Source organism: Rutidosis leptorrhynchoides, chromosome 1, assembly GCF_046630445.1.
Source record: "Rutidosis leptorrhynchoides isolate AG116_Rl617_1_P2 chromosome 1, CSIRO_AGI_Rlap_v1, whole genome shotgun sequence".
In the NCBI taxonomy this organism is placed as follows: Eukaryota; Viridiplantae; Streptophyta; class Magnoliopsida; order Asterales; family Asteraceae; genus Rutidosis; species Rutidosis leptorrhynchoides.
In genome coordinates this window covers 37,204,343-37,223,174 of record NC_092333.1, presented here as the reverse complement: position 1 = coordinate 37,223,174, position 18,832 = coordinate 37,204,343, and the positions used below count along the sequence as shown (strand labels likewise).

The 18,832-nt window shown below is 30.1% G+C and overlaps 1 protein-coding gene across 1 annotated transcript; it reads right to left on the bottom strand.

Annotated features, from left to right (window-relative positions):
- Positions 1-7,469: 7,469 nt before the first annotated feature.
- LOC139859598 (uncharacterized) lies at positions 7,470-16,214 on the bottom strand. The gene is made up of 3 exons (XM_071848396.1): positions 16,178-16,214; positions 13,970-14,023; positions 7,470-8,542 (listed from the first exon to the last, which is right to left on the bottom strand). The coding sequence occupies exons 1-3, from the start codon at positions 16,212-16,214 to the stop codon at positions 7,470-7,472; spliced, it is 1,164 nt and encodes a 387-aa protein (XP_071704497.1).
- Positions 16,215-18,832: the final 2,618 nt, after the last annotated feature.

The following is an 18,832-nucleotide window of genomic DNA, read 5'->3' as shown; positions in this document are numbered from 1 at the left end:
TCCTCCTACCGCCTTCACATAATTCTTCCACCATGTGAGTGCACTATCTTGTAAAGTGCACGATGCAAACTTGGTCATGTCTTTTTCATCACAACCGCTGATTTTGAACACCGTCTCCATCTTTTCTATCCATCGGGTTAAACCGATAGGTCCTTCCGTTCCACTGAATGATGATGGCTTGCAAGCTTGAAACGTCTTGTAGGAGCATCCTACACGAGGATTTGGATTAACTGCAGCAGCTCTTGCAGCCTCAACCCATAACATTCTGTCGTTCACTCGCTGGTTGATGAGTTCCTCGAGTTCTTGTTCCGTCATTCGATTCAATCGCGCCATTTCCTAATGAAAGAAAATAATTATTCACATGGATTATTATAGGTGTAGTGTGTATTTATAGTACATTATAGCTTATTAATAATATGAACTAGGTATTATTATAAAAGCCTTTTCTTCTTATTAGCGTTTTATAATTATATCTTGGGTAGTACCTACCCGTTAATGTTCATACTTAATAGCTTAGTACAGAATCAATTACTACAATCTAAATAATACTTAACCATGGAAAATTATTGCATTTCATACTTCAATATTTTACATATGCTTATCTTACATCGAACATTAAGCAAACCACACTATTAATATTATACAAAACATTATTCGGTTCCATGGTTTGACACAGCAGCGCATCGTTTGATCTATTTTCTAGGACGTTTAGACACAAAGATTTGCTTAACGCTTATCCTAACTGTCTGCCTATATTTTGGCTGTGGGACTGAAGAACTGGATGCCGGGACAGAACGAATAGGAATAGCGGGGATAGGGGTGGTAGTGTTGAGTGGAATTGGTGCCACATCATTCTCATTAAACTCGGGATTTGGATTTTCTAATTCATTAGCCTTTCGTTTCTTTCCTAGTTCGAACTCGTCTTTTGTAATTTCCTGTATTTCTTCCTCGGGTTCACTTTCCTCCTCGGGTTCACTTTCCTCCTCGGGTTCACTTTCCTCCTCGGGTTCACTTTCCTCCTCGGGTTCACTTTCCGGGTTCTCTATAGTTGGTTCATTCGGAATTTGTGAGTCTTCCCCAAGGATATCATTTTCGTCATCGGACAGGTTAATGACTGGAACGCCATCTGAAGATTCTGATTCGGAGTCGTTGATTGTGATAACAATTTTTGAGCTCGACATCTATCACACAACAACTAACCCATTAGTACTTATATAATATTTACATATAAATTTTAACCAACAGTGATAAGCAATGGTTTTTTTTTTTTTTAAATCAGACCCGGTCAAAGTCCAGACTTACTAATGTATCCTAACGGCTTCTCGGTTAGACACACTAATGCAGACCTGGTTCGCTAAGACCAACGCTCTGATACCACATGTCATAACCCGTCCTTAACCATAAGAGCGTGTTAGATAACGTATGATTTCATTGCGAGGTATTGACCTCTATATGCGACATTTTTAAAAAGGAAAACTGCATATATTATACATTACAAACCAAACCATTATTTTTGTTACAAGCTTTAGACAATAAAAAGATGATTATCGTTTAACGATAATCTTCGACTTACAAACTTTACAAATGATAATAACAACACGATTTCTAGCATATTTTACAACACACGTCCTCGGATATGCAGTTTTATTTTTGACACAAATATGAGTACGCATGATCCTGCTTAGATTCAACATAATGCAGCGGAAGCTTTAATTATCACCTGAGAATAAACATGTTTAAAAACGTCAACATAAAGTTGGTGAGATATAGGTTTAGTGCGCAGCAATATATATATATATATAGACCACAAGATTTCGTATATAAACATTTCAATAAAAATATTCTAAGTGGTTGAGCACTTGGTAACCATACTTAACATTTTCACGTCGCATATTCCCTTTAATATGAAATCTTACTACACCGTACCAAGTGTAGTCACAAAACGAAGTACTGTGCAACCGTTGAATACTGGTCGTCCAGTCCGATTGGGGTTGTCAGGCCCGATAGATCTATCAACAGGATTCGCGTTTACAATACCGCTGTAAATATTAGTTACCAAGCTACAGGGAAGTATGCCAGTGGTACAACTCAACGTAGAACATATTTTTCAGTTACTTGTGTCCATATCGTAAAACATAAAATACATGTATTCTCATCCCGAAATATTTAGAGTTTAAAAGTGGGACTATATACTCACTCTTGTCTTGATGATATATATTTTGACTCGGTCTTCCGGTTGATATCACGAACCTATCCATATATAATATATCAATATGTTTTCATTTTAAAACAAACGTTATATATATATATATATATATACTTGTTATACTTTTAATATTTTGAATATTTCCTTAGTCCGTAGTTAGCATTCCGATGTTAGTAATTCAATTTTTAATGGTTCATTTTTAGATGTTTAATATACCCGCAATAAACAAAACCCCCAACGAAATAAATAAAACCCCATCGTATATGTATTGGTCGAGATTAATCTTGACCCATGGTACCGGTGTTGTCAAATGACGTATTGCGTACATAAAGTACCGGTGTTGTCAAATGACGTGTTGCGTACAAACATGGGATCTTATGATTAATCTTCTCGTATTGTTTACGGGTGATCCTGAACCATATAAAATTGGATTATAAGTACATATATATAAAATATCATGTTATCTTAGAAATATGTGATTTATATCATTTTTTTCCAATTGATCCCGTAGTTGAAATGATCTAGGATAACCAATTTTGTTTCGGTCATAGTTTCTTCGTTACAAATCCGTTTTCGTTGATTCAAATTGCCATCTTCTTGGATCGAGTTCTTCTTTAAGACTATGAACTGTAAATACCTTGGTTTGTATTCAAAATCATACGGCATAAGTGAAACATTAGTGAAACATATGAAGTTAAACATTTTTGTTACAACAAAATCATTTAATGACCATTTTTCTAAAAATACTTATACTTTGAAAAACCAAGTTTTACCTTGTTAAATTAGTATATACATAAGTTATATTACAGGTCTTGAAGTATTTTAAAAGTTAAGTTAGAAGGATCTATTTAGTTTGCAAACAAGTTTGAAAACATTCAAACTATGTTCTTGTTGTTAAACTTTTGTACCACAAAATAAGATAGCTATATATATATGAATCGAATAAGGTTATGAACATAGTTACTACCTCAAGTTCCTTGGATAAGTTTGCTGTAAAAGAGGAGTAAGAAGCTAGAATCAAAAGGGTGATAGAAGTGGATGAAAGATTGGAAGTAAGTTGGTGTTCTTGGAAGGTTTTCTTGAAGTGTTTTTGTATGGTTTTCTTATGGTGTTTTAGTATGGTTTTTGAAGCTAGATCTTCTTGGTAAGTTGCTGAAGTGTTATGGAGTTTAGAGTTCTTGAAAGAGTGTGTGTTTTTGCTAAGATAATTGAAGTGAAAGTGAATCAAAAATGGGAAATGAATGGAAGTATTTAAGGTGGTGATGGTGGCGTTTTTGATGGTGTACAAGGACAAAAGTTTTAGTTGTTTTCTTGTATAATTAGTCAAGTAATCATCCAAAAGTAATTACCTAGCTCTAAGGGCATGAATAATGGCTGGTTAGGTGGTGATTTTGATGTGTATTTACTATTAGTAAATACGTATAGGAGCTAGGTATGATACGAGTACAAATACTCTAGGTATACGTATAGAAATTTTGTGAAAAATGAAATGAGGATTCAAATATAGCTATCTTTTGTGAATACACTTATATGGTTTTATGTATTTAAGTTCTTTAAAAGTAATTAAATACATTACTTATACAATATATGTATAACATTATAAGTCTTAAGTATTTATGTCAAATAACGTTACGTATAGTTATTGTTTTGAAAACTTAAGTTAGTAGTTTCAAAATACACATATAACTTGTTGTTATTAATACAAAATGAGATATTAAAACATTTATTAATCATGTTAAATATGTATATATACATTTATATACACAAACGTATAATTATCATACATTGTATAGTTTGTGATATCATCGGTCAAACTAGACGGTCAAACGTTGTGTAAAACTCTTTTCGGAAATATAAATCTCGACAATTTGGATTGCTTATCATGTTGGCAAGGTTTAATTTATGTAAATATTAATCTTATAAGTATAGTATGATCGAAAAAGTGCGGGTCGTTACAATTAAGCCTTCGACCATCACCATTAACCCATCACTGTAACACCACCTTGAACCCACTTGTTCCTGTTTCAAACCAAAAGCCATAAATCATTAACATGAGTCACCATCACCTACAATTTTTTTTTTCTGTTTCCTTCATATTGTCGAGCACACACCCACACACCACCTACAACTCTATGCTTGCTGCACACACACTGCTTTGCAGTTCAATCCAACGCCACCAAAACAGTTTTCGTTGTTGCTACTGTTTCAAGTTGGAACCCCACCTTTCGACCACAACGGTTGCACCCAGAGGCGAAACTAGGATTTTTTTCACCGGGGGCAAAAATTTTTTTTTTAACCGTAGCAATTTTTTTGGACAAAATTTGAAGATTTTTGGACAAAAGTTGGAGATTTTGGGGCAAAATTTGAAGATTTTGGGACAAAACTTGGAGAATTTGGGGCAAAATTTGAAGGTTTTGGGGCAAAATATGTAGGTTTGGGGGAAAAAAAAAATCCACCGGGGTCAAAGTCGAAAAACCTAAAATTTTTACACTGAAAAAAAAAAAATCCACCGGGGGCGCCCGCCCCCCTGCCCCATACCATCTTCGCCCCTGGTTGCACCCAAGAGGAACCACCATATCACGAGGAGAACCACCACGTAAACACTACCACAAACCACACCATCGCCACCCTCACTCACCAAGGCACCATCACCACGACACCATCACCACGACACCATAACCATCATCACCCTCACAACCACCTCACTCTCTCTTCTCTCTCTCCTTCTCCTTTCTTGAAAATTTTCCTTAGTGAGCCCGTAACAACCATCACTTTACATTACCTTTCACCACTACGAAACTGTCACAACCATCTGCTATAAGCACCGGCTGTTTTACTTTTCTTGTTTATTGTTTCTGTTTCGGTGTTATCAACGAACAAGACGATGAATAGTGAAACGATAATGAAGAAGGGATGATTCTGTGATTTCACGTTCCTGTTCTATATTTTTTTTTTTGTGCAATTAATGATGATGATTCCGATAAAATGAGATGTGATGATGTTAAAGAAGATTTATGATAATGAGAAGTTGGAGATGATAACGGTGATGATTATAATGATAATGACGATTGATGAAGATCTGTAGTCGTGACCTGCCATTTTTTTTCTCCTTTTTCTGTTTTCGGTACTGGATTAAGTCGAGATCTACAAATCAATACTTGGGCTTGATTAAGCTATTAAGTGGACTGCTATTAAAAATTGTAGTGGGCTACGGCCCAATTATCAAACTGAATCAATAAAGACACTAGCGGAGTAGTGGTTAGACGTGTTTTTAAAGAACGAGAGGTCGCGGGTTCGAGTCCGGTCTCGGGCAATTCTTTTTACAAAAAGCTTTTAAAGGGTATATTTTTTATTATTTTTATTTCAATTATTATTATTATTATTATTATTATTATTATTATTATTATTATTATTATTATTATTATTATTATTATTATTATTATTATTATTATTATTATTATTATTATTATTATTATTATTATTATTATTATTATTATTATTATGTTTATTGATATCATGATTTTTATTATTATTATTAATATAGTTTACATTATTATCATTTATATAAATATTATAAGTATTATTATTATTATCATAGTTATTATTATTAGTATTATTATTATTATTAGTATTAACTAGATTTTAAGATTATTATTATTATTATTATTATTATTATTATTATTATTATTATTATTATTATTATTATTATTATTATTATTATTAACATAAGTATTTTTATTAAAATTATCATTTTCATTATTATTATAAGTATTATCATTCTTGTTATCATTATCAACATTATTATTGTTATTATTGTTATTATTATTATTATTATTATTATTATTATTATTATTATTATTATTATTATTATTATTATTATTATTATTATTATTATTATTATTATTATCATTATTAAAATTCTCATTTTATTAAGATTATCATTATTATTAAAACTATCATACTTATTAAAATCATTATTATTACTATCATTATTTTTACTACAACAAATATTATTTATATAAATATATTTATTACACATCTATACTAATATTACATACTTTTATAGTCTTAAACAAAATGTTACTCTTATATAACAAAAATTAAGTGTTACACAAAATATAAAAATACTATACATTACAGAATATTCTAAACATTAATATGTAAGAATTATAATAAATAATATATGAATTATTAATATAACAAGTATATTAATATTAATACATAAACTTGATTGAATATTATTACATGTTTTAATATATGTAACTGATATAGGTTCGTGAATCCGAGGCCAACCCTGCATTGTTCAGTTTCGTCGTATGCATATTTTTACTACAAAATATCGTATCGTGAGTTCATTTGATTCCCTTTTACTCTTTATATTTTTGGGACTGAGAATACATGCGCTATTTTTACAACTGCTTTATTAAATGCCTTTGAAATCTATATTTTTGGATTGAGATGCTTTTATAAATGTTTGACGAGATAGACATAAGCAAAACATTCCTCGAATGAATTATTATGCAGACAGAAGTTCTGTGGATTATTATTGAATTAGTTGGACGTTATAATTGCAACTAATTGTTATGAATATTTTCCCCTGATTATTATTGCTTGGTAACCTAAGAATTAGAAACGGGTATGGCCCTAATTCACGCGAATCCTAAAGGTAGCTACCGGGTTTAACACCCCCACCCAGAATATTCACTAGACGGAAGAGCTAGTGGGCATGGTGTTTAGTACTTCGAAGTTTATATATTATACAGACGAGATGTTCTGTTTTGGGGATATTATTGATGCACATTATATGTTAAGGTTGGTTACCATATTGAGCAATGAAATCAAAATGAATGTTATGTATCGAGAGAATGATTTTTATACACAGGTTATGTGAATTAGTTTTGTGCACGAGATATGTGTACGATTATTAAAAATCGCGAGGCAACCTACGGGGAGAAAAGGATACGAGCCTACTATGCCAATCATTATGAAAAATGGTTTAGTATACGAGATAGGTGTACTGTATTTAAATCTTGTGTTCTATCAAAATGATGAATTTTATTGTTTATGATAAACCTATGAACTCACCAACCTTTTGGTTGACACTTTTAAAACATGTTTATTCTCAGGTCTGAAAGAAATCTTCCGCTGTGCATTTGCTCATTTTTAATGATATTACATGGAGTCGTTCATGGCATATAGAGGTCAGTACCTCGTAATGGGACCAGCTGTTGAAGACTTCGTCCAGGTGGATTAGGACGGGTCGTTACATAATATTTGTTGAAGAAACGAAGAAACCCGGATTTATCAACCACTGATGCCATTCCAACGAAGGTTTCTTTAAGCGTTTTGAAATCCATCCGAAAGTAAACGATTGAATGTCTGTTAAGATCTTTTGCTGCATCCACGAATGATTCTTGAACACGACATCATTCCTTGCTTTCCATATCAAGTAACAAGTGACCCATTTTAGACTTTGCCAAATAATCTTACCATTTGACTTTGGAGCAACTATGAAAGAGTGATTATCGAAGATTTGCTCGAGCGATAACGTAATAGTATATGACAGATTCCACCAGTTTAACACAAGATTCCATAATTCAACGACTTTATGACATTGCAAAAGGATGTGATCAACGGTCTGCGTTTCGTTCAAGCAACATGGACACAAAGTTGAGTCTAGGTCGATGCCTCTTTTTACTAATTCTATCCTTACCGGGATCCTTTTTTTCCTCGCTCTCCAAACGAAAATTTCGAATTTTAGCGGAATTGCCTTGTTACGAAGAGTTTCCCCCGAGGTTGAATTCGCTGATGCTGATCTTTTTTCGTCTATCAAATTCGACATCGTTTTTGTTTTGTAATATCCCTCTGCGTCCAAACACCACCTCCATTTGTCCTCCTCATCATCTTTTAATCGAATAGGAGCCAGGAAATTAATCAGACCCGTTAATTCTCCTTGTGCTCTACCTCTGATGGGCCTGGACCAATCACCACAGAATACGTTATTCCCATACGTGTCACACACTGAGGCCTGTTTATGATATTCCAATGCATATAATCTGCTAAACTGATCCATGAGTTTAAAATCTCCAATCCATTCATCCTGCCAAAATTTTACAGAGTTCCCATTTCCAAGTTCTTTGATAAATGAGGTGCTGAATTCAAGTCCCATGGAGTCCAATGTTGTTCCTGCTTTAATGATATTATGCCAAGTAGAAGTACCTCGAAACACACTATCATTGTTAGTCAAATTTAACCCCCCTCCGGACCCATAAATGCTAGTGATTACTTTAACCCAAAGGGAGTTATGGTCGGTTTTAAAGCGCCACCACCATTTACCTAAAAGAGCAAGGTTTTTTACAAATAGAGAACCAATATTTAGACCACCCAACCCATAAGGAAGACTAACCTTATCCCATTTTACCCAACAAAGTTTTCTTTTTTGCCTGACCCGGCCCAAAAAAAAATTATACCTCAGAGATTCGAGAAGCTTTAAGACACTACCAGGAGCGCGGAAGAGCGAAAAGAAGTAGAGTGGAAAGCTACTTAACACAGATTTCACAAGGGTTAAACGACCACCGAATGAGATTGACTTGGATTTCCAGATCGAAAGCCTTTTTTTTTAACTTTTCGAGTACGGGTTGCTGTGACAACCCGGAAATTTTTGACCAAATTTAAACTTTATCTTTGTATTATTCCGACACGATAAGCAAAGTCTGTTAAGTTAAATCTCAAGAATTTTAAACTGTGTTCATACATTCATTTAACCTTGACCGGATTCCGACGATTTAGGAACCATTATTTAATTGGATATGAATATGTATATGTACGTATATGTATATATTATAACTTGAGAATATTAACAAAGTATTAAACGTATAATACTTTACATGAACGTATTGGTTTCAATATGTCTATTGATGGAATTAGAAGTTAAGATCAAATGATTGATTTATCAGATACATTGTATGATTACGAGTCTCTGTTGAGAGGTCCACTTTGATTTAGGAAACCTTTCCTTTTTAACGGTATTCGGAAAATGGTAAAGTGAATTACAAGTAAGAACAAATGTGTCAATTAACGGGAACTAGACAAGGTTTAGTGGAGATTCCTAATTCATACTTTACAATAATTTCCTCGTGACTCTGGATAAGTTAAATCATTTAACTTTCATAAGATTTAAATTATGTAGAGTAAATTATTGAGTTAATGGTTGCCGACAAGATAAACCCATTTGACAAGTTACATTAAGATGATTTCATATGTTTATTGGACTTTATATGTAAATCTACTTTCCTATAACGTTTTATGAATTAACAATGTTTATTTATTACAACCTTTAAAATAAGTCTAATATAATTAGTTTTGAAAAACTAAATATTATATTATAAATATTTCAATTACATACAATATGTACAAATTTATATTTTTAATGAATATATATATATATATATATATATATATATATATATATATTACAAAGTGATAAATATATTATTAACTTAGTCATAAAACGTTTGATTTAAAATATATATATATATATATTTTGATAACCAACGAGACATTGATTTATAGAAGCAAATGACCACAACATTCAAATGTAGAGATTATACTTTGGATAATATAGTCTATCGATGATTAAGTCTAATTATTGTTAAAGGTACACGTCGCGTAACGTAAAGTGTTAGTTTTCTAAGCGTATGAACATGCGTTCGAGAAACCGAAACCGGAACGTAAGTCGAGAGTGAACGTACAAGTCATCGGAACAAAAATTACAAGTTAACTATGCACGTAAATATAATATAATATATAATTAATTATATAAATTAAATATATAAATATATATTATATATTAAAAACCTTAGGCACAAAATGATAAACGAATGGGAGCTGTAAAGGTGCCTCATGCGATCGCATGAGGAACCCATGCAAATATCATGCGATCGCATGAGAATGAAATTCAGAAAGGATCTATAAAGCTCGACTCGTCTGGCTTTAAACACATACACAAAACTTCTTTATCTTTCTGTATTATTATTATTATTATTATTATTATTATTATTATTATTATTATTATTATTATTATTATTATTATTATTATTATTATTATTATTATTAATATTAAGATTATTAATATTAATCTTATTATTATTAATACTAGCATTATTAGGAGCGATATTATTAGTATTATTTACATAAAATACTACGACGGAGTGCTGCTCGAGTAATCTAAAATGGGTTTTCAAAACTGGTTTCGAGTGGGATAGAGCTAAGGAAAGTATGAGTTATAGATATGGAGGTTATGGGTAATGTTCGGGGGTATGCTCGTGAAATCAATCTAGTGTTTACCATCTCCGTCGCGTCTACGTACTTTTCTGCAATAATGAATCACAATATTGATACGTGAGCACTCATATCCTATATTTTATATATTAATAGTGTATCCCTGACTAGTGCTCGAGTATATATGTTATTGCATGCTTGTATGCTTAGTTTCGTTGTTAAATAGTTTAAGATAAATCACGAATTTGATACATATGAGACTGAGATAAGGTATATGATATACATGTCGTTGGAAAGCTGACGAAAAATTAATAACTTTTCATTTAGAAAGCTTATGATTTCGATTAACAGATTAAAAGATATCGTCAAGTGAATTATCTATAATTTTAGGTATTATTGTTAAAATGATTATTATTATTATTATCGTTATCGTTATCGTTATCGTTATCGTTATCGTTATCGTTATCGTTATCGTCATTATTATCGTTATTGTCGTTATTATCGTCATTATTATTATTATCTAATAATCAATAATAATATTATTATTATTATTATTATTATTATTATTATTATTATTATTATTATTAAAATAGTCAATATTTTTTTTTTATCAAAACTATCATTTTATTATTATTTTTTTATCGTTATTATTATTAAATGTATCATTAATATTAAAACTATCATTTTTATTAAAAATTATCATTTTAATAGACATATCATTATTATTATAAAATATCATTATTATTATTATTTTAGTATTGTTATTATTAAAAATTATCATTTTAAATAAAATTATTATTTTAATAAATATTGTTATTATTACAGGTAATAATAAAAAGTATTGTTATTATTAAAATTATAATGATTAGAATAATCATTTTATTATAATTAATATCATCATTAGTAAATATAAATATTATTATTATTATTATTATTAGTGAATAATAATAATTATTATTATTATTGCAAAATAATACAACTTTTATTATTATTATCAGTATTATTTTATCAAATAAATATGTAATACAAGGAAATTTTTACCACGCGTAATATAATTACATTAATAATACATACCACTATATTTTTATGATATTAAGTGAACTTTATAAATTTTATTACTTAAGATATATAAAAGTATATTTTTATCAAATATATATTTTAATAAATGAATTTAATTATTTACCTTAATAAAATCTGATAAATATATTTTAATATATAAAACAACTATTTAAGTTACATAATAAACATGTATAGATTTTGTAAATCATTTTGGGTCAAATTGACTTTTGCATGATAATCTCGAGCATTAGGATTGTGATACACTATGACCTGACCTAAATTGTTAGACAGATATTGACCTACATATAAATATATATATACTTAATATAGGTTCGTGAATCCGAGGTCAACCTTGCACTTGTTCAGTGCCGTCATATGCATAATTGCTACGAAATACAGTATTGTGAGTTTCAAATGCTCCCTTTTTAAATGCTTTTGCAATATATATTTTTGGAACTGAGAATACATGCGCTTTTATAAATGTTTGACGAAATAGACACAAGTAATTAAAACTACATTCTATGGTTGAATTATCGAAATCGAATATGCCCCTTTTTAGTCTGATAATCTAAGAATTAGGGAATAGACACCCTAATTGACGCGAATCCTAAAGATAGATCTATTGGGCCCAACAAGCCCTATCCAAGTACCGAATGCTTTAGTACTTCGAATTTATCATGCCCGAAGGGAGTCCCGGAATGATGGGGATATTCTATATGCATCTTGTTAAGGTCGGTTACCAGGTGTTCACCATATGAATGATTTTTATCTCTATGCAGTGCGAAATGCCTGATATGAGTTGATGTTTATGAGAAATGGAAATGAAAATCTTGTGGTCTATTAAATAATTGTTTATGATAAACTAAAGAACTCACCAACCTTTTGGTTGACACTTGAAAGCATGTTTATTCTCAGGTATTAAAGAAATCTTCCGCTGTGCATTTGCTCATTTTAAAGATATTACTTGGAGTCATTCATGGCATATTTCAAAAGACGTTGCATTCAAATCGTTGAGTTCAATAAAGATTATTATTAAGTAAATCACTGATTAGGTCATTTATAGTTGGATATTATGAAATGGTATGCATTCCTGTCAACTTTCGATGTAATGAAAGTTTGTCTTTTAAAAACGAATGCAATGTTTGTAAAATGTATCATATAGAGGTCAAATACCTCGCAATGTAACCATATGTTATTGTATTCATCCTTATGGATTAGGACGGGTCGTCTCATGTGGTATCAGAGCGGTCGTCTTAGCGAACCAGGTCTTGCATTAGTGTGTCTAATGGATAGTTATTAAGATGCATTAGTGAGTCTGGACTTCGACCGTGTCTGCATGTCAAAAAGTTTTGCTTATCATTTCTTGTCGGAAAATTGCATGCTTGTCATTCTTAGTCTAGACACATCATATTGCATTGATTGCATGAATAGTATATAGACAAAATTCATATCTTAGCGTATCTGCTAATTCATATCTTAGCATATCTGTTACTGTAAACTTTGCCTTACATATTTTGTAAATTCCTCCGTGATCTACGAAATCTTTTGCTCTATATATAGATATTCTATGTAATTAGAATACCATCTGATAACCGGAAATCATTTCATATAAAAAAATCCTTTATTCAATCGTACGAAATGAAATTCGCCACTAGTTCAAGTCCCTCGGATTCCGGTATGGAGTTTCACTCGAGCTCTGAAAGCAGTGTGACCGGAATGGATCAACCAATTAGCCATCATCTATTTTGGATGAATTGGGGATGAGTTCGTAGCTTACTTAATCATTGGAGACATGAAGAAGGCGATCCCTTCCATCCACCACATTTACCTCTTGGCGAAGAACCTGAAGCACTTACCGACGAACCTGTTCGAGACACCATTTTCTCTCTCATTTCCAGAGTATCTCAGCACGATTACATACTATCTCAAATCTTAGATCTTATTCATCCGCTTGTCCCAACTGCCAATCATCCCGGTGTACTAGCAGAAGTCAACGAGCTTCGCGCTCGAGTAGTAACTTTGGAGAATATGATGCACAACTTGCAGGCATCACAGGCACCATCAACATCAGCATCAATAGTACCACCAACAACAATACCAACAGTACTATTACCACCACCAACAACAACTGCATCTTGAACCTCAACTTCACAATCTGTCCCATGAACATCAACGTCACACGCCCATAGATATCAAAGAATACCAACAACAACAAACGATGAAGTATTGATTCATAACTTCATCGGAGAAATATTCTACGGTGATTATATAATCTCCAAAGTTTTAGAGATCATTTATTCTAATTAAAACCGTAAATCAAGATGAGTGGATGGATAGAAAAGGTAGAAGGAAGAATAGAAACCCTGACAGGAATGGTGCGTGTGTTACAAAATAGAATTGTTATAAAAGCAGCACCAGTAGTACTTTCAGCATCACCAGCACCAGCAGTATTGTCAGTATCACCAGTATCAGCAACACCTACAACATCACAAGTTCCACCAGTTCCATAATCACAGACATCATCACAAATCAATAATGAACATATTGTATCAACGAGTTATGAAGTATTAACTCATTCCCTCTAAAGAATTTATATGTATATTTTATATATATATGAATTTTAAACCACAATATATCTTTTCGCACTAAGCTATTACACGTGATTTTAAAGAGTAGATACTACTCGGTAAATACTAATCACTAATATGTTAAGATGTACATCCTTCCCAACTTAAAAATCGTTAAACTCTGCTCCAACTCAATAGATTCCATTTCATAATAAACCAAGTGCATTATTCAAATACATGTTCGATTTTACATTTTCATTTTCGAGGTATTCGAAACTTTCTGGAAAACATCATGCGTGTCTTATGAAATTCACAAGAACCCTATGAACACCAACATCATTCATCGATAAATAATGAAGTATTGATTCAAAATTTCATTTACGTTGAAGAAATAATCCGCGAAGATTACGAAATTTCTAAAGTTTTAGGAATTATTCATTTCTAGTTTCAACCGGAAATTTAATGAGTTTAATATCATATTAACTCCTTAAGTCTGCATTACATCTGAAGAAAATATACATAAAGACTGTAATAAAAATTATCTTGTACAAAATATTATTTGTGAAACTTTTAACGGGTAGGTAATACCCGAGAGATATATAAATTCACAATTAATATGTTACATTCTTCAATTCTGATTCAACAATCATCAACTATACTCACTATTTTCACAACAATATACATTCTCTCATAGAATTCAAAACAACCATACTCATTCAAATCCAATTGCATATTCTGATTTTAACATATCAGAATCCAAGTCGAGATATAACCGATATCATCACTCCTATATTCCTACATTTTTCAAAGCCATACTTTGAATTTAAAATCGTGATAGCACATCACTTCTATTCATAAACCTAGAAAAATATTTGTATCATTCAAAATTCTAGAACATCATATGTATATTGACGATTACAATCTGCGTTTAAACCCTTCATGAGTCTTGAAAGCACCTCAATTAAGGAACAATCGAGAAGATGATTTGTAGTGACCCGAACTTTTCCATGTTTATATATATTAAATGAAGTTGATATTTACATGATTAAATGTTTCCAACATGTTAAGCAATCAAACTTGTTAAGACTTGATTAATTGAAATAGGTTTCATGTAGACAATTGACCACCCAAGTTGACCGGCGATTCACGAATGTTAAAACTTGTAAAAACTATATGATGATATATATTGTGATGACCCGGGAATTTCTGACCAAATTTAAACTTGAATCTTATTTGATTTCGATACGATAAGCAAAGTCTGTAAAGCTGAGTCTTAAATTTTTGGAACAGTTTACATTAATGCAATTACCCTTTGACTATTCCCGACGATTCACAAAAAATTGTTGTAAACAACTAAATGTATATAAAGGTGTATGTGTATATGTATATGTATATGTATATGTATATGTATATGTATATGTATATGTATATGTATATAAATAAACCAAAGTATGTATAATAATTTGAACTAGTATAATACAATTAATTACTTGAATTAAATAGATAGTGTATTGTACAAAATAAATAAGATGTTATTATTTACAAGTTGATCATATAGTTGTTAAAGTAGTATTATTATTACTCTCATAACATTAATATTAATATTTGTATCATTACTATTATTATATAAGTGTATATATATAGATAGGTATATATTGTTAATATTATTATTAATAACTTTATTATCATAAATATAAATATAATTATTAATTATTAATATTTATTAATATAATGATATAGACTTATAACAAGAATCCATTTTTTTTTCAACATCAGATTTTAGTTTTGTCTTCTGTCTGATATTTTTGGATATCAATATCATCAATTGTACGATTCCTTTATATATCACAATCTGCTTTTTATTTTTTGTTTCTGTCCCTAATTTGTTAACCATCACAATCAATTTTGTTTAATTGCTACACATGATTGGTACTATATTCGAAATCCATTCAGCTATAATACAAATTCTGTTACCTATTTCAATGTATCAATTCATCTATCTATCTTCATTTCAAACACAAGCACAAGCACCACCTTTTTAGCTATTTATTTATTTTGTTCTCACGTTGCAACCCACCTTTCTTCTTCCTCTTGATCACCATCGGCAACCGTCTTAACCCAACACCCAATTCCACTTTATGTATCTTCTTTTTCTTGAATCACCACTTTGACACCTTCACCTTTCATGTGAAGCCGCCATCGCCACTTCATCACTGGCTACCACCCTCAACAACCATCACTATCGAAAACCAACCTAAACCCACTTGATTATTACTGTTCATTCATCTGTGTTCAATACAACAACCACCACAGCCCCATTAAACTACTACGATGTTATGTTTGGCCGAGAACCCAATAATCATTAATCCGTTAATCTTATTTTGCTGCACATACGAATCACAGCTGTAACTACTTGCTGTCTTTGATCAGCCGTAAACTACTATTGCTACTTGAATGCTCATGTTCTTGTGAGTGTTCATACCCAAACCGCCACCAACATTAATCCACCATCGATCACAACACACACACACACTATGACGACCCGGAAATTTCTGACCAAATTTAAACTTAACCTTTATATGCTTCTGACACGATAAGCAGAATTTGTAATGTTGAATCTCAAAAAGTTTGGAACTACATTCATGTAATCAGTTACCCTTTGACCGTGTTCGACGATTCACGAACAATTATGTGTATATAGATATGTATATATAATATATAATATTAACTGAAAACATTAACAAAGTATTAGATATATGATAATTTACATAAACATATTTGTTTCGATATATTTATCGACAGAATTAAGAGATAATATCAAATGATTGAATTATCAGATACATTATGATATGATTACGGGCCTATGTTATGAGGTCCACTGTGATTTAAGAAATATATTTTTTTGACAACTCATTACTTAACCAGTATGATAAAGATAACGATATTTATATTTTATTTTATTAAATATATATATATATATATATATATATATATATATATATATATATATATATATATAACAATTTAAATTAATATTATATATATTTTTATACACGTATTATACGTACATAGTTTTATACTTTTACTATACTTTAACTTTACCTTTACTTTACTTTTACTTTACTTTAACTTTAATAATTCATACTTTAATAATTCACTTTAATAATTCATACTTTAATAATTCACTTTAATAATTCATACTTTAATAATTCATACTTTAATAATTCACTTTAATAATTCATACTTTAATAATTCACTTTAATAATTCATACTTTAATAATTCACTTTAATAATTCATACTTTAATAATTCACTTTAATAATTTATACTTTAATAATTCACTTTAATAATTCAAAAATCTATTATGAATAGAATTCAATAGGTTTCATTATTTTAATAGAAACTTGAAAATATATTTCTCTAAACTCTCTCAATCGAATTACATATATATATATATATATATATATATATATATATATATATATATATATATATATATATATATATATATATATATATATTTACTTAGTATTATTTCAAGATGTTATTAGTATACATAAAATACTACGACGGAGTTATATTCATACGATTTCAAAATAAGTTTTCAAATGGGATAGAGCTAAGGAAATTATGGGTTATAGCTATGAAGGTTATGGGTATTGATCGAGGGTATTGCTCGTGAGGTCAACCTAACATTTATCATTTTCATTGCGTCTACGTACTTTCCTGCAATATTGAATCACAATATTGATACGTGAGCATTCATATCTTATCTTTTATATATTAATAGTGTATCCCTGACTAGTGCTCGAGTATATATGATTATGCATGTTTGTATACTTAGTTTCGTCGTTAAATAGTTTATGATAAATCACGAATTTGATACATATGCTACTGAGATAAGTTATATGATATGCATGTCGTTGAAAATCTGAAGAAAAAATTAATAACTTTTCATTTAGAAATCGTGTGGTTTCGATGAACGGATTAAAAGATATGGTCAACTGAATTATCATTAATTTTAATATTATTATTAAAACGATTATTATAACTGTTATCAGTTAATGTTATTACTAAAATTATCTTTATTACTAAAAATTAATATTTTTATTAAAACTATCATTTTATTATTTTTATCATTATTATTATTATCAATATTATTTTATCAAATAAATATGCGTACAAAGATATTTTTACCACACGTAATGTAATTACATTAATAATACATACCACTATATTTTTATGATATTAAGTGAATTTTATAAATTTTATTATTTGAGATATATAAAAGTTTATTTTTATCATATATGAATTTTAATATAAATTTTTATTTATTAATAAATGACTTGTGTTATTTAGTATAATAAGATCTGATAAATATATTTAAATATATAAAACTACTATATATAAGTTATATAATAAACATGTATAGATTTTGGAAGTCATTTTGGGTCAAGTTGACTTTTGTTGACTTTTGCATGTCGGTCTCGAGCATTAGGATTGTGATACACTACGACTTGACCTAAATTGTTAGACAGATATTGACCAACATATAAATATATATACTTAATATAGGTTCGTGAATCCGAGACAAACACTGCACTTGTTCAGTGCCGTCATATACATAATTGCTACTAAATACAGTATTGTGAGTTTCATTACACCCTTTTTATATATATTTTTGGGCTGAGAATACATGCGCTGATTTATAAATGTTTTAC

Excerpts from the sequence above, each read along its gene's own strand:
- LOC139859598 (XM_071848396.1), bottom strand. The coding sequence starts at position 16,214 with ATGGTGATCAAGAGGAAGAAGAAAGGTGGGTTGCAAC. Across the intron at positions 14,024-16,177 it reads GAAGAAAGGTGGGTTGCAAC|GTGTTGCTGATACTGGTGAT; the intron begins GTGAGAACAAAA and ends GTGATGTTGTAG. Across the intron at positions 8,543-13,969 it reads TGGTGCTGGTGATGCTGAAA|GTAAATGGTGGTGGCGCTTT; the intron begins GTACTACTGGTG and ends TTGCTCTTTTAG.